Source organism: Agelaius phoeniceus, chromosome 7 (genome assembly GCF_051311805.1).
Source record: "Agelaius phoeniceus isolate bAgePho1 chromosome 7, bAgePho1.hap1, whole genome shotgun sequence".
Taxonomy (NCBI): domain Eukaryota; kingdom Metazoa; phylum Chordata; class Aves; order Passeriformes; family Icteridae; genus Agelaius; species Agelaius phoeniceus.
In genome coordinates, this window is record NC_135271.1 from 28,167,256 (window position 1) to 28,189,536 (window position 22,281).

At 40.7% G+C, this 22,281-nt stretch overlaps 1 protein-coding gene across 1 annotated transcript in view; it reads left to right on the plus strand.

Annotated features, from left to right (window-relative positions):
• TTN (titin) overlaps positions 1–22,281 on the plus strand; it is a 234,957-nt gene that overhangs the window by 210,449 nt on the left and 2,227 nt on the right. The window contains exons 286-310 of the mRNA XM_077181862.1: positions 98–1,864; positions 1,960–2,256; positions 2,823–3,110; positions 3,204–3,503; positions 3,584–5,650; positions 5,741–6,043; positions 6,126–6,431; positions 6,521–6,811; positions 6,929–7,228; positions 7,335–7,640; positions 7,882–8,187; positions 8,286–8,567; positions 8,841–9,434; positions 9,536–9,823; positions 9,946–10,245; positions 10,695–10,997; positions 11,277–11,579; positions 11,698–12,282; positions 12,430–12,735; positions 12,827–13,126; positions 13,364–13,939; positions 14,032–14,337; positions 14,993–15,586; positions 15,704–21,645; positions 21,731–21,884. Of these exons, the coding sequence (XP_077037977.1) occupies positions 98–1,864; positions 1,960–2,256; positions 2,823–3,110; positions 3,204–3,503; positions 3,584–5,650; positions 5,741–6,043; positions 6,126–6,431; positions 6,521–6,811; positions 6,929–7,228; positions 7,335–7,640; positions 7,882–8,187; positions 8,286–8,567; positions 8,841–9,434; positions 9,536–9,823; positions 9,946–10,245; positions 10,695–10,997; positions 11,277–11,579; positions 11,698–12,282; positions 12,430–12,735; positions 12,827–13,126; positions 13,364–13,939; positions 14,032–14,337; positions 14,993–15,586; positions 15,704–21,645; positions 21,731–21,884 (17,364 nt within the window). The remainder of the gene's footprint in view (positions 1–97; positions 1,865–1,959; positions 2,257–2,822; positions 3,111–3,203; positions 3,504–3,583; positions 5,651–5,740; positions 6,044–6,125; positions 6,432–6,520; positions 6,812–6,928; positions 7,229–7,334; positions 7,641–7,881; positions 8,188–8,285; positions 8,568–8,840; positions 9,435–9,535; positions 9,824–9,945; positions 10,246–10,694; positions 10,998–11,276; positions 11,580–11,697; positions 12,283–12,429; positions 12,736–12,826; positions 13,127–13,363; positions 13,940–14,031; positions 14,338–14,992; positions 15,587–15,703; positions 21,646–21,730; positions 21,885–22,281) is intronic.

A 22,281-nucleotide genomic window follows, 5' to 3' on the forward strand; every position in this document is an offset into this window, starting at 1 on the left:
TGATTTATCATTTTCCTGTGTGTTTGGGGTTTTTTTTAAACCATTTCTTATTTTACATTCCAAGTATGCATTATTAATTTTTTATTTATTTCCACAGTGGCACCAGAGATTGATCTGGATGTTGCTCTTCGGACATCTATTGTCGCTAAAGCAGGTGAAGATGTGGAAATAATGATTCCGTTCAAGGGAAGACCTCCGCCAACAGTCACATGGAGAAAGGGGGACAAGAATCTTGGGACTGATGAAAGATATATCATCCAAAACACAGAATCATCTACACTAGTTGTTATTCCTCAAGTTACACGAAATGATACAGGAAAATATGTTCTTACAATTGAAAATGGAGTTGGAGAAGCAAAATCATCATTTGTGAATGTAAAAGTACTTGACACACCTTCTGCATGCCAGAAGCTGCAGCTCAAGCATGTTTCTCGTGGCACAGTTACACTGGTCTGGGAGCCACCTCTCATCAATGGTGGCTCTGAAATAACAAATTATGTTGTTGAAAGAAGAGATGCTACAAAGAGGGCCTGGTCAACTGTTACAACAAAGTGTTCTCATACCACCTTTAAACTGACTAACCTGTCAGAAAAGACTGCATTCTTTTTCCGTGTTCTTGCTGAAAATGAAATTGGATTAGGTGAACCTTGTGAGACAACTGAACCAGTGAAAGCTGCTGACGTACCTGGACCTGTAAAAGACCTAACCATGAAAGACTCTACAAAGAGTTCTGTTAAATTGCAGTGGAGCAAACCTGACTATGATGGTGGTAGCATTATATCAGACTATGTTATTGAAAAGAAACTTCAGGAAGAGAAAGAATGGACATATGCAGGCACAAGCAAGAGCTGTGAATTTGTAGCTGACAAACTTAAAGAGCTTTCTGTCATGGAATTCAGAGTATTTGCTAAAAACGAAAAAGGCATGAGTGACTCTGTTACTGTTGGACCTATTACTGTGAAAGAACTTATAATAACACCTGAGGCTGACCTTTCTGATATTCCTGGAGGTCAGATTGCAGTAAGAATTGGACATAATCTGCACGCTGAATTGCCCTATAAAGGTAAACCTAATCCATCAATGAGCTGGCTCAAGGACAATCTCCCTCTTAAAGAAACAGAACATCTTCGTTTCAAGAAAACTGAAAACAAGATAAGTTTAAGTATCAAGAATGTGAAAAAGGAGCATGGTGGCAAATATACTTTAATTCTTGATAATGTAGTCTGCAGAAAGTCATTCACAATCACTGTAATCACTCTTGGTCCACCGTCTAAGCCAAAAGCACCTTTAAGAATAGATGAAATCAAAGCAGATAGTGTAGTTTTGTCATGGGAGGCTCCTGATGATGACGGGGGAGGAGAAATTACTGGCTACAGTATTGAGAAGAGAGAAACATCACAAATGAACTGGAAGCTGGTGTGTTCAAGTGCTGCAAGAACAACCTTCAAAGTACCAAACCTTGTAAAAGATACTGAATATCAGTTTAGAGTTCGTGCAGAAAACAGATACGGAGTGAGCCCACCTCTTGTCTCAGCAGATGTTGTGGCAAAGCACCAGTTTAAACCACCAGGTGCCCCAGGCAAGCCTGTTGTATACAACGTAACTGCTGATGGAATGAGCATTTCTTGGGATGCTCCCGTTTATGATGGCGGTTCAGAGATTATGGGATACCATGTTGAAAAGAAGGAAAGAAACAGTATTTTGTGGCAGAAGGTTAATGTTGCATTAATATCTAACAGAGAATACAGGATTACTGGACTGCTTGAGGGCCTGGATTACCAATTCCAAGTATATGCTGAAAACGCTGCAGGTCTAAGCCGAGCTAGTGAGCCAAGCAAATTTACTTTGGCAGTTTCTCCAGTGGGTAAGTGAATAACTAATCACTCATCCAAGAAAATTCTGTTCTTGTAGATTATTGTGAGCAGTAATAAAAATAAATCTTCATTATTTCCCTTTCAGACCCACCTGGTACTCCTGATTACATTGATGTCACTAGGGAAACCATCACCCTGAAATGGAACCCTCCTCTGCGTGACGGAGGCAGTAAGATTGTGGCTTACAGCATTGAGAAGCGGCAAGGAAGTGCAGACCGCTGGCTCAGGTGTAACTTTACTGATGTCAGTGAGTGCCAATACACAGTCACAGGGCTCAGTCCAGGTGACCGATATGAATTCAGAGTGCTCGCAAGAAATGCTGTTGGTACCATCAGCCCACCTTCACAGTCTTCAGGCTATATCATGACAAGAGATGAAAATGGTAAGAATTATATTTAATATGCTTGGGTATTGAAGCCAGATAGCTTCTGGCTGTACTGATGGGAAGTGGGAAGTTAAGGGGCAAAGAACTTGTGACTGAGGTCCTCCCAGTCAATTCAGAACATTTATGTTCATACTCCAAGGTGGGAAGGTCTAAATTAAAGATCCAAATCTGGCAGACATACATAATCAATTGCTGAAAAGCATAGCACTCTACATTGCTCTTGGATAAGCAGCAGCAGCAAAATTGGAAAGAAGGCATGGACTGTAATATTCCAATGCACAGAATAATTTCAAAATTAAAATGTGCCTTAGGTCTCTTGGCATACTATTAACACCACATATCAACCGTACCTTTCACCTTTATATATGTGCAAATATATATATATATGATGCACTTATGGATACTTAGAGGAAAAATAAGTTTTTCATTCATATAATAACTGCTATTTAGAGAATGCCATTTTGTAAGGGAAATAATTTTATATTTCACAGACTTTTATAATTAATACATTTAGAAGAGTACCAGAAAAATATTATAAATTGATTTATATTTTCCTTTTTTAGTTGCTCCAACAATTGAATTTGGTGCTGAACACTTTGAAGGCCTTACTGTTAAAGCTGGAGAGAGCATTAGACTTAAAGCTCTAATCAGAGGACGTCCAGTACCTAAAGTGACATGGTTTAAGGATGGTAAAGAGATTGATAAAATGATGAATATAGAAATAACTACAGCTATTGGACATAGTACAATCTTCATTAGAGATGCTGTCCGGGAACATCGTGGAGTGTACACAGTAGAAGCCAAAAATGCATCAGGCACTAAACGAGAAGATATTACCATCAGAGTACAAGGTACTGCACCAAGCACTTTCAGCATGCTTTTTTAAAAATAGTATTTTATTCTAAGTGTCAGCAAATTATAACTCTGAACCTTTGATATTGCAGACACACCAGGAAAAGTTGGTGGACCAATACGATTCACAAACATCACTGGAGAAAAAGTCACATTATGGTGGGAGCCTCCAGCTAATGATGGCTGTGCTTCTATTTCTCACTACATAATTGAAAAACGTGAAACCAGCAGGATTGCTTGGGCATTAGTTGAAGATAAATGTGAAGCTTGCAGCTATACAGCACTTAAATTAATTAAGGGCAATGAGTATCAGTTCCGTGTCTCTGCAGTGAACAAATTCGGAGTTGGCAGACCATTGGAGTCTGATCCAGTTATCGCACAAATACCTTACAGTAAGTTTCCCCCTCCTTCTGCACAAATACCCATGGAGTTACCATCTTGTCCTTCTAATGACATTTTTCTTTGTTTTTAGCTCTCCCTGATGCACCAGGAACTCCAGAGCCTACCAATGTAACAGGAGACAGTATCACACTCACATGGGCAAGACCAGAGTCAGATGGTGGAAGCGAGATAAATGAGTACATTCTTGAAAGGAGAGAAAAGAAGAGCATGCGCTGGGTTAAAGTATCCAGTAAGAGGCCCATTACTGAGAACAGATACAGAGTAACTGGCCTTATTGAAGGCAATGAGTATGAGTTCCATGTCATGGCTGAAAACGCTGCAGGGGTCGGACCTCCAAGCGATGTTTCGAAGCTGATTAAATGCAGAGAACCAGTCAGCCCACCAAGTGCTCCTAATGTTGTCAAGGTGACAGACACATCAAAGACTAGTGTGAGCTTAGAGTGGACAAAGCCAGTTTTTGATGGAGGCATGGAAATAATTGGGTACATCATTGAGATGTGCAAAGCTGATCTTGAAGCATGGCAGAAAGTCAATGCAGAGACTGTTATTGCTACTAAATATACCGTTGTTGATTTGGAGGCAGGAGAACACTATAAATTCAGAGTTAGTGCTGTCAATGGTGCCGGCAGAGGAGAAAGTTGCGAAGTTCCTGCTTCAGTCCAAACTGTGGACAGGCTTTCTGCACCTGAAATTGACATTGATGCAAACTTCAAGCAGACTCATATTGTAAGAGCAGGTGCAAGCATTCGTCTGTTTATTGCCTTCTCTGGAAGGCCAGTTCCTACTGCAGTGTGGTCCAAAGCAGATGCTAATCTTAGTTTGCGTGCTGACATTCAAACAACTGATTCATTCAGCACATTGACTGTAGAGGAATGCAATAGAAATGATGCTGGCAAGTATGTCTTTACTGTAGAAAACAACAGTGGAAGCAAGTCTATTACATTTACTGTCAAGGTTTTGGACACACCTGGTCCACCAGGTCCTATTACCTTTAAAGATGTGACTCGAACATCTATTACTTTAATGTGGGATGCTCCTGTTCTGGATGGAGGTTCTCGTATCCATCACTATGTTGTGGAAAAACGTGAAGCAAGTCGTCGTAGCTGGCAAGTAGTGAGTTCAAAATGCACTCGACAAATCTTTAAGGTCACAGATCTAGCAGAAGGTATGCCATATTACTACCGAGTATCAGCAGAAAATGAATATGGTGTAGGTGAACCCTGTGAATTAACAGAACCAGTTGTGGCCACAGAAGAACCTGCTCCACCTAAGAGACTAGATATTGTTGATACAACCAAATCTTCTGTAGTTTTAGCTTGGCTTAAACCTGATCATGATGGTGGTAGCCGTATTACTGGATACCTTCTTGAAATGAGACAAAAAGGATCTGACTCCTGGACTGGAGCTGGACAAACCAAGCAACTTACTTTCACTGTTGAAGGCCTAGTGGAGAACACAGAATATGAGTTCCGGGTCAAGGCGAAGAATGATGCTGGCTACAGTGAGCCAAGAGAAGCTTTCTCTTCTGTTATTGTTAAGGAGCCACAGATTGAACCAACAGCAGATCTCAGTGACATAAGCAGACAGCTTATAACATGCAAGGCTGGAAGCACCTTTACTATTGATATACCAATCAGTGGGCGCCCAGCTCCAAAAGTGACATGGAAACTTGAGGAGATGAGGCTGAAGGAAACTGAAAGAGTGACCATCAAGACAACAAAAGACCGAACCACGCTGACTGTAAAAGACAGTATGAGAGGTGACTCTGGTAAATACTACCTTACACTTGAGAACACTGCTGGCGTGAAAACGTTTACTGTCACAGTGGTAGTCATAGGAAGGCCAGGTCCTGTCACTGGCCCAATTGAAATATCGTCTGTATCTGCTGAGTCCTGTGTGTTGACCTGGAAAGAACCTGAAGATGATGGTGGCAGTGACATTACAAACTACATTGTAGAGAAACGTGAATCTGGCACAACAGCATGGCAGCTGGTGAATTCCAGTGTGAAACGCACACAGATCAAAGTCAGTCATCTCACAAAATATCAAGAGTACAGTTTCCGAGTGAGCTCAGAAAATAGATTTGGTGTCAGCAAGCCAGTTGAATCAAAAACAGTAGTTGCTGAGCATCCATTTGGTAAGTGAAACACTTCTGAATTTGTTCTTTTCTTCCGACTGAGGTGTTTATAATTACTAACATTTTCCTCCCCACCTTTTTCATGTTTAGTCCCACCAAGCCCACCCTCAAGGCCAGAAGTCTATTCTGTGTCTGCAAGTGCCATGGCCATTCGCTGGGAGGAACCCTATCATGATGGTGGCAGCAAAGTCATTGGATATTGGGTGGAAAAGAAGGAGCGCAACACCATCCTTTGGGTGAAGGAGAACAAAGTACCATGCTGTGACTGCAACTATAAAGTCACAGGGTTGGTGGAAGGCCTAGAATATCAATTCAGAACCTATGCTCTAAATGCTGCGGGTGTTAGCAAAGCTAGTGAAGCTTCCAGACCTGTAGTGGCTCAAAATCCAGTTGGTAAGTATTACTTTTAGAGTTATGTTGTTACTTAAGCTAAAATAGGATTGCATTTCTCATTTTTTCTGCTCTATTCCTCCAGATCCACCAGGAAGACCAGAAGTAACAGATGTCACCAGATCTACAGTGTCGCTGAGCTGGTCACCTCCACTTTATGATGGTGGAAGCAAAATAATTGGATATATTGTTGAGCGCAAACCATATAACGAATCTGGTGATGGACGTTGGCTGAAATGCAATTATACCATTGTCTCAGAAAACTTTTTTACTGTGACAGCTCTTAGTGAAGATGAAGCCTATGAATTCCGTGTACTGGCAAAGAATGCTGCTGGTGTGATTAGCAAAGGATCCGAATCAACTGGTGCTGTAATTTGCAAAGATGAATACAGTAAGGAATATTTACTTGGAACAATTAAAAACATAATGTTCTATTTTTAGTACTGTCATGTAATTCTTTTTCCAAATCTCGTTTTCCAGCACCACCAAAGGCTGAACTTGATGCCAGACTGCACGGAGAAGTTTTGAGCATTAGGGCTGGATCAGATCTTGTTCTTGATGCAGCTGTTGGTGGAAAACCAGAACCAAAAGTCTTCTGGTCCAAAGGTGACAGGGAACTGGAGCTATGTGAAAAGATATCTCTGCAATATACCAACAAACGAGCTATTGCAATTATCAAGTTCTGTGACAGAAGTGATAGTGGAAAATATACCCTAACAGTTAAAAATGCCAGTGGAATGAAACAAATTTCTGTTCTTGTCAAAGTGCTTGGTATGTATCCCGTGATTAGTATTAATACTTAGTATACTGAAAAAAAATCAGCATTCTTTTAAATGAGAAGCTTTTCCTTAGCCACTAATGACAGTATTTATTTTGATTCATACACAGATTCACCAGGTCCATGTGCAGGCAAAATCACAGTTAGCAGAGTAACAGAAGAGAAATGTACTCTGGCATGGAACATTCCTGAGGAAGATGGAGGTGCAGAAATCACTCACTACGTCATAGAAAGGCGTGAAACCAGCAGACTTCACTGGGTTATTGTTGAGGCTGAATGCCAGACTTTATCAACTGTGGTAACAAAACTTATTAAAAATAATGAATACATTTTCCGTGTGAGAGCTGTCAACAAATATGGACCAGGTGTTCCACTTGAATCAGAAACTGTGATTGCCAGGAATGCTTTCAGTGAGTGTTACTACTTCCCTTCTGCATCAGAATTTGTGGAATAATTCTCATGGATAAACAATGTGCTGAACAATCTCTTTTTTTTTCTCACCTTTTTGAAAAATAGCTATTCCAACACAGCCTGGTGCTCCTGAAGAAGTGAGTGTTGGCAAGGAGCATATCATTATTCAGTGGTCGAAACCGGAATCAGATGGTGGCAGTGAGATTAAGGACTATCTTGTGGACAAACGTGAAAGGAAGAGTCTGCGCTGGACACGAGTGAATAGAGATTATACCATTTATGACACCAGACTGAAAGTCACTGGTCTCATGGAAGGGGGCCAGTACCAGTTCCGTGTCACTGCAGTGAATGCTGCTGGAAACAGTGAACCTAGTGAAGCTTCACAATACATGTTATGTAAAGAACCATCATGTAAGTTTCTATATTTAAAACATGTTTTAATATTTATTTATAATAATGGAGCATTAACTCACATTGACACTTTAACTAAGAAACCTATAACCACACATAAACTCACTGAACTAGATAGTATTGGATAGTATAGTTTTCGTTCATATTAAATGCATTTCCTAGAATTAGCTGTCTGGAAATTGGTTTTGACTGTAAAATGTTTTCTGTACCAATATAAAATGCATTTTCTTCTTTTTCAAAGACACTCCTGCATCACCTTCAGTTCCAAGAGTTGTGGATACTACAATGCACAGCATCAGTTTAGCATGGTCAAAACCCACATATGATGGTGGTGCTGACCTCTTAGGCTATGTTCTTGAAATGAAAGAAGAAGGCAGTGAACAGTGGTATCGAGCACATACAACCGCCACTCTGAGGAATGCTGAATTCACCGTGACTGGTCTTAAAACAAACCAGAAATACCAATTCCGAGTTGCTGCAACAAACGTGAATGGTATGAGTGAATTTAGCGAATCATCAGCAGAAATAGAACCTGTGGAAAGAATAGGTAATTTGAAAACCTAATATATGTTTTAAGGAACTTATATTTTCCTTTGAGACTTCTGTAAGATTAACTAATTCCATATTTCTTATACCCTTCATCAGAAACACCAGAACTTGAGCTTGCTGATGATCTGAAGAAGACAGTTACAGTCAGAGCTGGTGGTTCCCTGCGTCTAATGGTCTCTGTATCTGGCAGACCTGCTCCTGTAATCACATGGAGCAAGCAAGGTGTTGACCTTGTGAGTCGAGGCATTATTGATACTACAGACAGCTACACTCTGCTTATTGTGGATAAAGTTAATCGGTATGATGCTGGAAAATACATCATTGAGGCTGAAAATCAATCAGGAAAAAAATCTGCAACTATTTCTGTGAAAGTTTACGGTAAGTACTGCTACAATTGTCTGTGAGCATTACAGCACTCTGCATGCTCATTGCTCAGAAATGTGTCATTCATTTCCAAAGGAAGTTTGCATTTAAATAGCATGAGAATGAGAAGTCAGAGAAACAATCTAATCCAAAGGAAAATACATAATTCCTGGAGCTGTGTTAGTTTACAAATCAAATCCCAGCATTTTTGTTTTATGCAGAAGTAATCATTGACTGTAAAATGAAAGGATCCAAAAAGGGAAAAAAAATCTTGTTTGTTTGTTTTAGACACACCTGGTCCACCACCTGCAGTGAGAGTTAAGGAAGTATCAAAAGATTCTGTGACACTTACTTGGGACATTCCAGTCATTGATGGTGGAGCCCCAGTCAACAATTACATAATTGAGAAACGTGAAGCTTCCATGAGAGCTTACAAGACTGTCACTACCAAATGCAGCAAGACATTTTACAGAGTTACTGGACTTCTGGAAGGAGCTTTGTATTATTTCAGAGTACTACCAGAAAATATTTACGGCATTGGTGAAGGCTGTGAAACATCTGATGCAGTACTGGTATCTGATGTCCCCATGATACCACAAAAACTTGAAGTGATTGACACCACTAAATCAACTGTTACACTTGCCTGGGAGAAGCCACTGCATGATGGTGGCAGCAGATTGACTGGCTATGTCATCGAGGCCAGCAAAGCTGGAACAGAAAGATGGTTGAAGGTAGTGACGTTGAAGCCTACTGTCTACGAGCATACCATTATTTCTCTCAATGAAGGTGAACAGTACTTATTCAGGGTCAGAGCACAGAATCAGAAGGGCGTGTCAGAGCCACGTGAGATTGTCACAGCAGTGACAGTTCAAGACCGAAAAGGTAGGTGTCTACTGTTGAAAACAATAGGGTCAAGCTTACACCAAAAGAATGTGATAGGTACAAAACAGGTATTTAAAATATCAATTACTTGCTTTCCTTAGTTCTACCAACGATTGACTTCACTGGAATACCTCAGAAGACAATCCATGTACCTGCTGGCAAGCCCATTGAATTAGCCATTCCAATTGAAGGACGACCACCTCCAACTGCATCTTGGTTCTTTGCTGGTTCTAAACTAAAAGAATCAGAACGCATCAAAATGGAGACTTCTGCCAAAATGGCCAAATTAACTGTGCGTGAGACCACCATACATGACACAGGGGAGTATACACTTGAACTGAAGAACACAAGTGGAACAGTTACTGATGCAGTAAAGGTTATAATTCTTGGTAAGAGTTCATCAAAATAATTGTCCATAACCTTCCTCCATTTAAACTTTTACATGAGAAATATGATTCTTTTTTTGCACCTGTTTTGTAAGCTTCTTTTCTTTTTCTTTTTTTTTCCCTAGACAAGCCTGGACCTCCTATTGGACCTATCAGAATTGATGAGATTGATGCAAATTATGTAACCATCTCATGGGAGCCTCCTGAGCTGGATGGTGGAGCTGCCCTTAGTGGGTATGTGGTAGAACAGCGTGATGCTCACCGTCCTGGATGGTTGCCAGTTTCAGAGTCAGTAACCAGGACAACATTTAAGTTCACCAGACTTGTTGAAGGTGCAGAATATGTGTTCCGTGTAGCTGCTACAAACCGCTTTGGAATTGGATCTTACCTGCAGTCTGAAATTATAGAATGCAAGAGCAGAATCCGTAAGTCTTAATTTTTGTTCAATCTCTATCTTTAAAATTGAAAATATATATTTAAATTGGCTTATATATCCACACATATACTAGAATTTTCTAGATGTTGCTACTTCCTTTTGCCAGATAAAATTGTACATTATAATGCACAGTAATGGTGTTATTTTCCAGAGGAAAAAATTCCATCCATAAATCTGTATAGGTATTATAGATGTACTGCAGAGAATGTGGATGGTAAACTTGGATTTTCTGCTCAGGTCTACCATCAGTCTTGAAAAAGTTCTCTACCCCATTAAAAACAAGAAGTTTTACCTGATTTGTAAATAACTTAGGTACCTGCTCATAAAAGAGTTTGATAAGACATTGATATTACATTGTTATTCACAATATGCCACATCATACTAGTGTATAAAGTTGTCTGACACTTTCTTCACTAATTCCATGTCATGTTTTTGCAGGTATTCCTGGTCCTCCTGGCACTCCAGAAGTGTTTGATATCTCTCGGGATGGCATGACATTGACTTGGTATCCTCCAGAAGATGACGGTGACTCACAGATTACAGGTTATATTGTGGAACGCAAAGAAGTTAGAGCAGATAGATGGATCCGTGCAAATAAAGTTCCAGTCACCATGACTCGTTACCGTTCCACTGGGTTGGTTGAAGGATTAGAATATGAACACCGAGTCACAGCAATCAATGCCAGAGGCACTGGGAAACCCAGCCGTCCTTCCAAGTCTGCTGTTGCCAGAGATCCAATTGGTAAGTAATTTCCTACAAATATTAAACACATGATGGTAGAAGGGAATGGCATTATGGCAGAATTAATTCTAATTTGGAAATTTTTCTGGGTGTACTAACAAATGAGATTCTGACTGGAGAAAACAAAGAAAATATTAGTGAAAATCTTTCATTCAAAGTTTTTCTTTTTAAATTCACTATAGACATATTACAGATTGTAAGTTGAAAGTTAGCATTTATTTCATCTTTTGAATATTCATAGAAACAAATCCCACCTGCCTATCTAATCTTCTCTTCCAGCTCCTCCAGGTAAACCTCAGAATCCGAGAGTCACCGATACTACAAGAACATCTGTCTCCCTGGCTTGGAGTCCACCAGAAGATGAAGGTGGTTCTAAAGTTACTGGCTACTTAATTGAGATGCAGAAGGTTGATCAATTTGAATGGACCAAATGCAATACTACACCAACCAAGATTCGGGAATACACCTTGACACATCTTCCTCAAGGTGCAGAGTACAGATTCCGAGTGCTAGCCTGTAATGCTGGCGGGCCAGGAGAACCTGCTGAAGTGCCAGGAACAGTCAAAATTACAGAAATGCTTGGTAAGACATTTCAAGCCTTAGCTCTTGTTGAAAGCTGTCCTAAAAATTTTTTTTGCCTAAAGCAGGTATGATATCATCTGTAGAAGGACATAGCATGACATGTTATTTTTGTTTGCAGAATATCCTGACTATGAACTTGATGAAAAATACCAAGAAGGTCTCATGGTGAGACAAGGAGGAGTAATTAGGCTTACAATACCCATTAAGGGTAAGCCCATCCCAGTATGCAAATGGACAAAAGAAGGACAGGACATCAGCAAGAGGGCCATGATTGCGACTTCTGAGACTCACACAGAACTTGTGATCAAAGATGCAGAAAGAGAAGATTCGGGCACCTATGATTTGGTACTGGAAAACAAGTGTGGCAAGAAAGCCGTGTACATTAAAGTCAGAGTGATTGGCATTCCAAATCCACCAGAAGGACCACTTGAGTATGATGATATACAAGCTCGTTCTGTCAGAGTGAGCTGGAGACCTCCTACAGATGATGGTGGTGCAGATATTCTGGGTTATATTGTTGAGAGAAGAGAAGTACCGAAGACTGCCTGGTACACTGTTGATTCTAGAGTGAAAGGGACATCACTAGTGGTGAAAGGACTCAAAGAAAATGTGGAATATCACTTCCGTGTTTCTGCTGAAAACCATTTCGGTATTAGCAAATCTCTCAAATCTGAAGAACCAGCCATACCAAAGACACCTCTAAGTAAGTTTTCTTTTAGACTCAACCCCTCCCCCCCCCCCCCCAAATTAATAACTACATTATGATTTAAAAGTGCAGCAATATATGCAGAAATATTAATGCTATGTCACTGTTATTTTTTTTTATTATTATTATTACCATTATTAACAGATCCACCAGAGCCTCCAAACAATCCACCTGAAGTCCTTGATGTTACAAAGAGTTCTGTCAACTTGTCCTGGTCCAGACCTAAAGATGATGGTGGTTCTCGTGTAACTGGCTACTATATTGAACGGAAAGAGACATCTACAGAAAAATGGGTCCGGCATAATAAGACACAGATTACCACTACAATGTACACAGTCACAGGACTTGTTCCAGATGCTGAATATCAATTCCGTGTCATTGCTCAAAATGACATTGGTGAAAGTGAAGCAAGTCCTGCTTCTGAACCAGTTGTATGCAAGGATCCATTCGGTAAGATAATGTTCGCATTAACAGATCTTTTGAAGAGCATCTTAATGACATTTTGAGAAAAACTGATTTTCTGTTTTATTTTAATTTTCAGACAAACCAAGCCAACCTGGAGAAATTGAGATCACTTCTATCTTTAAGGACAGCATTACATTAGAATGGGAACGACCTGAAAGTGATGGTGGCAAAGAGATCCTTGGCTATTGGGTTGAATATCGCCAGTCTGGAGAAAGCACCTGGAAAAAATGCAATAAGGAACGCATCAAGGACAGGCAGTTTACAGTAGGAGGTTTGCTAGAGGCCACAGAATATGAGTTCCGTGTTTTTGCAGAAAATCAGACTGGCCTCAGCAGACCTCGAAGAACTGCTATGGCAGTGAAAACTAAATTAACATGTAAGCAAAAATACACTGTCACATTTACTGCTGTAATATTGTTGTAATATTGGTACGTCATAAACCATGGTGCTGCATTTAAGATGCTTCCTATGCGATATTTGCTAACATGACTATCCCAAAGGACAGTTTCTCAAGAGGATCAAGTATAAATGAAAACTAATTTACAGTAATATAGTAATAGAGGAAAATGTCATAGTAATCATCATTATTTTCTTCTTACTTTCTTTGTCACAGCTGGAGAAGCACCTGCCATTAAAAAAGAAATGCAGGATGTTACAACTAAACTGGGTGAGGCAGCTCAGCTGACATGCCAGATTGTTGGGAGACCTTTGCCTGATATTAAATGGTACCGCTTTGGCAAAGAGCTGGTACAAAGCAGAAAATACAAAATGTCGTCTGATGGACGCAATCATACGCTGACAGTAATGACAGATGAACAGGAGGATGAAGGTCTCTACACTTGTATGGCTACCAATGATGTTGGAGAAATTGAAACTAGTGGCAAGCTACTATTGCAGGCTCCTCCTCAGTTCCACCCTGGCTTCCCATTGAAAGAGAAATACTATGCAGGTGCAGGTGGCACCCTCCGCCTTCATGTTGTGTATATTGGCCGGCCAGTACCAGCAATAACTTGGTTCCATGGCAACAAGCCTTTGAGAGGATCAGAAACAATTACTATTGAGAACACAGAACAGTATACTCATCTTGCTATTAAGAATGTCCAGCACAAGACTCATGCTGGGAAGTACAAAGTACAACTCAGTAACACATTTGGAACAGTTGACACTGTACTTAATGTGGAAATACAAGGTAATTCATTTTCTTTTCAGTATTTTGTGGAATTTTTTTTTCAAATATTGACTGGAAATACAAATAAAAATTTTGTGCTTTTTCTTGTACAGATAAACCAGATAAACCAGTAGGACCAATTGTTATAGAGTCTATACTGAAGAATTCTGTGGTGATAAGCTGGAAACCACCAGAGGATGATGGAGGTGTTATGATAACCAATTACATCATAGAGAAACGTGAAGCCAAGGAAGGAGCAGAATGGCAACTTGTGTCTTCAAGTATTTCAGGCACAACCTGTAGAATTGTTAACCTAACTGAAAATGCAGGCTATTATTTCCGTGTTTCTGCTCAGAATATGTATGGCATTAGTGAAGCACTGGAGGTCTCATCAGTAGTTTTTATAAAGCCTCCATTTGGTAAGTAGAGCCTAACATATTAATGCCTGTACGCTCCTGTGTTTCCATTTAAGCCCAGCCCCACACAGCTGTTTGATCACTGCTGTTGGATCAGGGGAGAATTAGAAGGGTAAAAGCTGAAGAACTCTTAGGTTGAGATAAAGACAATTTAATAGGAAAAGGGAAAGCTGCTTACATCAGCAATGCAAAAGAAGGAATTAATTCCCTGCTTCCCATGTGTTTAGCCATCTCCAGGAGAGCAGGGCCCCCATCACACGTAACAGTGGCTTGGGAAGACAAATGCCATCACTTCCAATGTCCCACCCTTCCCCCCTTTTATTACTGAGCATGGTGTCATATGTCTGGAATATCCCTTTGGTCAGCTGGGCTCACCTGTCCTGGCTGTGTCTCCTCTCACCTTCCCAGGCACCCCCAACTTCCTTACCAGCATGGCAGTGCAAAAAGAAGAAATGGCTTTGTCTCTGTGTAAGCTCTGCTCAGCAATAACAAAAACATCTCTGTATTATCAATCTTGTGTTCAGCACAAATCCAAAACACAGCCCCATAGTAGCCATTGTGAAGAAAGTTAACTCTACCCCAGCCAAAACCAGCATACCCTGTAATTAATTAGTAACGCAAGCTCACTTCAGTTTTTGACCTTTGTTATTCTTTACAGATAAACCAGGACAACCTGGCCAGCCAGTAGCAAGTGCTATCACAAAGGATTCTTGCGTTGTCTCATGGAAACCACCTGCAAGTGATGGCGGCGCAAAGATTAGAACTTACTATCTTGAGAAGCGTGAGAAAAAACAAAACAAGTGGATTTCTGTAACAACAGATGAAATTCGTGAAACAGTCTACTCTGTGAAAGATCTTATTGAAGGTCTTGAATATGAGTTCCGTGTAAAATGTGAAAATCTTGGTGGTGAAAGTGAGTGGAGTGAGGTATCCGAACCAGTCATTCCAAAATCTGATGTACCAATTAAAGCTCCACATTTCAAGGAAGAACTAAGAAATTTGAATGTGAAATTTCAAGCTAATGCCACATTTGTCTGCAAAGTCACTGGTCATCCTAAGCCAATTGTCAAGTGGTACAGACAGGGCAAAGAAATCATGCCAGATGGGGAAAAGATCAAGATACAGGAATTCAAGGGAGGATATCACCAGCTGGTCATCACGAATGTAACAGATGATGATGCCACAGTATATCAAGTTAGAGCTACCAACCAAGGAGGATCTGTGTCTGGCACTGCCTCTCTGGATGTTGAAGGTGAATGAAGGGTCTTGATAATCAAGACAAATTCATTTTAATTTTGAATATTTAGACTGTTGATGCTCTTCTCATGTGCTTTTGGTTACATGTTTTTTCTTCCTCTTTCTATTCTAGTTCCTGCAAAGATTCATTTGCCCAAAAACTTGGAAGGCATGGGAGCTGTTCATGCCCTCCGAGGGGAAGTGGTGAGCATCAAGATTCCATTCAGTGGCAAGCCAGCCCCTGTGATCACATGGCAGAAGGGACAAGATCTCATTGATACTAATGGACACTACCAAGTCATTGTTACACGGTCATTCACATCTCTTGTTTTCCCAAATGGTGTTGACAGAAAAGATGCAGGGTTTTACATTGTTTGTGCCAAAAACAGATTTGGAATTGATCAAAAAACAGTTGAATTAGATGTGGCTGATGTGCCTGATCCACCAAGAGGTTTGAAGGTAACTGACATTTCAAGGGATTCAGTCAACTTAACCTGGAATGAACCAGCTACTGATGGTGGAAGCAGGATCATAAACTACATTGTTGAGAAACGTGCTACAACAGCAGAGCGATGGATTCGTGTTGCACAAGCTCGTGATACACGATACACAGTGGTGAACCTATTTGGCAAGACCACCTACCAGTTCCGTGTAATTGCAGAGAACAAGTTTGGCCAAAGTCAGCCTTCTGAACCCACTGATCCAATTGTAACAAAGGAAGATAAGACCAGAGTATTGAACTATGATGAAGAAGTTGACGAAACCAGAGAAATTACGGCAGCTAAAGCAGGTCACTATTCTACAAAGGAGCTCTATGACAAATACATGATTGCAGAAGAGCTTGGACGTGGGCAGTTTGGCATTGCACACCGCTGTGTTGAGGCAGTTTCAAAAAAGACTTACCTAGCCAAATTTGTCAAAGTAAAGGGTGCAGACCAAGTTTTGGTAAAGAAAGAAATTTCCATCCTAAACATTGCTAGGCACCGAAATATCCTGTATCTTCATGAGTCATTTGAGAGCCTAGAAGAGTTGGTCATGATCTTTGAATTCATTTCGGGGGTTGACATCTTTGAAAGAATTAGCACAGCTTCATTCGAACTTAATGAAAGAGAAATAGTAAATTATGTACGCCAGGTCTGTGATGCACTAGAATTTTTACATCGTCATAGCATTGGACATTTTGATATTAAACCAGACAATATAATTTACTTCACAAGAAGAAGCTCTGTAATTAAAATTGTTGAATTTGGTCAAGCCAGACAGTTGAGGCCTGGAGACAGCTTTAGACTCCAGTTCACTTCTCCTGAATATTATGCACCTGAAGTACATCACCATGACTTGGTCAGCACAGCTACGGACATGTGGTCAGTTGGTGCTCTAACATACATACTTCTCAGTGGCCTTAACCCTTTCATCGCTGAAACAAACCAACAAGTTATTGAAAATATTCTAAATGCTGAATACAGCTTTGAGGATGAAGCATTCAAAGACATAAGCATCGAAGCCATGGACTTCATTGATCGCCTACTGGTAAAGGAAAGAAAATCTCGGATGACAGCTGCTGAAGCGCTTAATCACGTGTGGCTAAAACAGCAGACAGAAAAGACCAGCACCAAAACTATTAAGACCTTAAGGCACAGGCGTTACTATCAAACTCTAGTAAAGAAGGAGTGGAACACAGTTGTGTCAGTAGCCCGCATTTCCTGTGGAGGTGCAATTAGATCCCAGAAAGGCATAACAGTGGCTAAAGTTAAAGTTGCCCCAATAGACATTGGGCCTATTGCTGGGCAGATAAAACATAATGTTGCAGAAGAAGGAGGCCATGCCAAATATGTATGTACGATTGAAAACTATGATGAGTCCACACAAGTCACATGGTACTTTGGTATGAGGCAATTAGAAAGCAATGAGAAATACGAAATCAAATATGAAGATGGTGTGGCAACCATGTATGTCAAAGATGTTTCTAAATCAGATGATGGTACCTACAGATGCAAGGTGGTGAATGATTATGGTGAGGACAGCTCTTATGCAGAACTTTTTGTTAAAGGTGTGAGAGAAATTTCTGAGCACTACAGATGCAGAACTGTTAGAAAAGTGAAACGACGGGTTGATACTATGAGACTGTTAGAGCATCCCCCAGAATTTACTCTGCCTTTGTATAACCGCACTGCATATGTTGGAGAAAATGTCAGGTTTGGAGTAACAATAACAGTTCACCCAGAACCTCGTGTAACATGGTACAAATCAGGCCAGAAAATCAAACCTGGGGATGATGATAGGAAGTATACTTTCGAATCAGATAAGGGTCTTTATCAACTTGTCATCAATAATGTCACCGAAGAGGATGATGCTGAATACAGTATTGTGGCACGCAATAAATATGGTGAAGACAGCTGCAAAGCTAAGCTGACTGTGATTCCGCATCCCCCTCCAGCAGATGCCACACTCAGGCCAATGTTTAAAAGACTGCTGGCAAATGCTGAATGTCAAGAAGGCCAAAATGTCAGTTTTGAGATCAGGGTATCTGGTGTGCCAAAACCAACGTTGACATGGGAGAAAGATGGTCAACCTCTGTCCTTTGGTCCCAACTTTGATATAATTCATGAAGGTTTAGATTACTATGCTCTGCACATCAGAGATACTTTACCAGAAGACAGTGGCTACTACAGAGTTACTGCTACAAACAGTGCTGGATCTACAAGCTGTCAGGCTTATCTAAAAGTTGAACGCTTGAAATATGTCAAGCGTGAGTACAAGACAGAAGAAGAGCGGGAGAAACATGTACAGAGGCAAATTGACAAGACCTTACGAATGGCAGAAATCCTTTCTGGGGTTGAAGCTGTTCCATTGACACAAACTGCACAAGAGGCTCTCAGAGAAGCTGCTATCTTATATAAACCAGCTGTTAGCACAAAGACCGTTAAAGGTGAATATGAAGTTCAGAAAGAAGAAAAGAAGGAGAAGGAGGAAAGGAGACTTCGTATGCCATATGAGATCCCAGAGCCTCGCAAACATGCTGCTCTTGAGGAAGATCAGCAAATTAAACACTTTGTGCCTCTGTCAGACATGAAGTGGTACAAGAGGCTGCGAGACCAGTATGAAATGCCAGGAAAACTTGAGAGGACTGTTCAGAAACGCCAGAAACGCATACGTCTTTCCAGGTGGGAGCAATTCTATGTGATGCCGCTGCCTCGCATTTCTGATCAGTACAAGCCTAAATGGCGCATACCAAAGCTGACACAAGACGATCTTGAAATTGTGAGACCAGCACGCCGGCGTATGCCATCTCCAGAGTATGAATATCACTATAGACCAAGAAGGCGCTCGCTTGGTGACTTGTCTGATGAGGAATTGCTCATGCCGATAGATGACTACTTAGCCATGAAGAGAACTGAAGAGGAAAGACTGCGCCTTGAAGAGGAGCTGGAGTTAGGCTTTTCTGCTTCCCCACCAAGCAGAAGCCCCCCACGCTTTGAACTGTCTGCCCTTCGATATTCTACTGCAGGAGCACAGGTCAGTTCAGAGGAAGAAAGAAAAAGAGAGCTGAGGTATTCAAGCTATCACATTCCAACTAAAGCTGAGACAAGTGCAAGCTATGCAGAGCTTCGTCAACGTCACGACAGGGCTGCCTACAGACCACCTAAACAAAAGCAAAGAATAATGGATGAGCGGGAGGATGAAGAATTGCTCCGGCCTGTTGGCACTGATCAGCGACTCTCTGGATACAGGAGTGAGCTTCAATATATGGCAGAGGAAGAAAAGAGTAGACTCAGGAGAAGGAGGGAAAGAGAAATAATGGAGATCACATCAGAAGAAGAAGAAGAAATAGAAATGGTGCAATATGGTCGCAGGGAATTTTCACCCTCCTCTAGATTACTAAGGAGAAGAAGATCCCTGTCTCCAACTTACATTGAGTTGATGCGTCCTGTATCTGAATTAATTCGACCTCGCTCACGGCCTCCTGAAGAAAGTGAGAGAAGATCCCCAACGCCAGAGAGAACTCGACCACGCTCACCTAGCCCAGTTTCTAGTGAAAGATCTCTCTCCCGGTTTGAGAGGATGGCAAGATTTGATATATTTTCTAGATACGAGTCCATGAAATCTGCTCTGAAAACTCAAAAAACGATGGAAAGGAAATATGAAGTTCTGACCCAGCAGCCTTTCACCCTTGACCACGCTCCTCGCATTACCCTGAGGATGCGCTCACACCGCGTACCGTGTGGCCATAATACTAGGTTCATTCTCAATGTCCAGTCAAAACCAACCGCCGAAGTGAAGTGGTACCACAATGGTATTGAGCTCCAAGAGAGCAGTAAGATACACTTCACCAATACGAGTGGTGTATTAACTCTGGAGATTCTCGACTGCCACATTGATGACAGTGGAACATACCGAGCCGTATGCACCAACTACAAAGGGGAATGCTCTGATTATGCAACACTAGATGTTACTGGAGGAGATTACACTACATACTCTTCCCAGAGGAGAGATGAAGAAGTACCAAGGTCAATTTTGCCTGACTTGACAAAAACAGAGGCATATGCAATCTCCTCGTTTAAGAAAGCATCTGAAACAGAAGCAAGTTCCTCAGTAAGAGAGGTCAAATCAGAAGTGTCATCAACAAGAGAATCACTTTTATCTTATGAACACTATGCTGCTTCTGAAGAAAAAGTCACTGCAGCTGAAAAAAAATCACTGGAAGAAAGGACTTCACACAAAGCATTTAAAAGCACTCTGCCAGCAACAATCCTTACAAAGCCGCGGTCAATCACAGTTTCTGAAGGGGAGACTGCAAGATTTTCCTGTGATGTTGATGGTGAACCAGCACCAACAATAACATGGCTCCGTACAGGTCAACCTATTGTTTCTTCAAGGCGCTTCCAAGTAACACGAACACAGTACAAGTCTACCTTTGAAATTTCTTCCGTCCAGGTATCAGATGAAGGAAGTTACACTGTTGTGGTGGAAAACTCTGAAGGAAGACAGGAAGCCCACTTTACTTTGACCATTCAAAGAAAAACAATTCCTGAAAAAACAATTATATCACCTCCAAGGATCAAATCTCCTGAGCCTCGTGTAAAGTCACCAGAGCCAGTTAAGTCCCCTAAACGAGTGAAATCTCCTGAACCCATCAGCAGTCCCCCAAAAGCTAAGTCACCACCTGCAGACAAAATGGTAACAGAGAAAGTACAATTACCAACTGCTTCTCCACCAAAGATTAAACAACATCTGAAAGCAGAAACTCTTGGAGATAAGGTAAAGTTATCCTGTGCAGTTGAAAGCAATGTTTTAAGTGTCAAAGAAGTGGCTTGGTATAAGGATGGTAAAAAACTGAAAGAAGACCATCATTTCAAGTTTCATTATGCAGCAGATGGCACTTATGAGCTCAAAATCCACGACCTCATGGAATCTGACAAAGGAGAATACACCTGTGAAATTATTGGGGAAGGAGGTGTTTCAAAAACTAACTTCCAGTTTACTGGCCAAGTATTTAAAAATATCTATTCCCAGGTAAGAGGTGTAACTGAATCTCATAAAACAGTCCAGAAAGAAGATGAGTTACTTATGGTTTCTAGCCAGAAGAAATCAGTAGTGGCAACTGAAGAGAAATCTGCAGTTCAAGAAGTCATTAAAAAGTCAGCTGTTACAGAAGATATCAGGCAAATGAAAGAAATTACAGCTTCTTCAACTAAAATGACAATGTCTGCAGGGCAAAAAGTGACAGTGAAGGCCAACATTCCTGGTGCCTCTGAAGTAAAATGGGTGCTAAATGGAATGGAGCTGAGAAATTCAGATGATTACAGATACGGCGTTTCTGGAACTGATCACACGCTAACTATCAAAAAGGCCAGTAATAAGGATGAAGGTATACTCACCTGTGAGGGTAAAACTGATGAAGGCATTATTAAATGCCAGTATGTTGTGACCCTTTCTAAAGAGCGCTCCAGTGAACCAGCATTCATCATGCAGCCTAAGTCTCAAAATGTCAATGAAGGACAAGACGTGTTGTTCACTTGTGAAGTCTCTGGGGAGCCTTCTCCTGAAGTTGAGTGGTTAAAGAATAATCAACCTGTAAGTAATCATTTAATATGTTTACTTGAAAAAATAGAATTAATAAAATTTATCCTAATGAAACCATTTTTGTTCCCCTCCTTAGATTGCAGTTTCATCACATCTCAGAGTATCTCGCTCTAAAAATATATATTCGCTTGAGATTCGAAATGCCACAGTGAGTGACACTGGAAAATACACAGTCAAGGCAAAAAATTACCATGGGCAGTGTTCTGCTACAGCATCTTTGACTGTACTCCGTAAGTTTGTTCTTCAGATCTTGTGTTCAGCATAGTCACAACTTTTTGCTGTGGTGTGTCTACTAAAATTACTTACAATAAAATCCACTGGCAGTGTTGACTTCAGTATTTTAAGATGTTCATCTTTCTTTTAAATATTACATATATAGCCCTAAAACAGCATTAGAAATCTTTTTAACACCCAGAGTAGCACAGAGGTGCTCTATTACATCAACAGGTGCATGGTAAGAGAAAGCTATGAGCATTTGTTCTAGGATGAGTATGTTAAGACCTTGGTGCTGGTAATTATTCTTTCCTCTAAAAGGAAAAAAAATCTGTTTACTAAAAAAATCTGTTACAATAAAATGAAGTCATTCCACAGTTAAAGATTTTTATTTAATAGAACTGGGTTAACTAT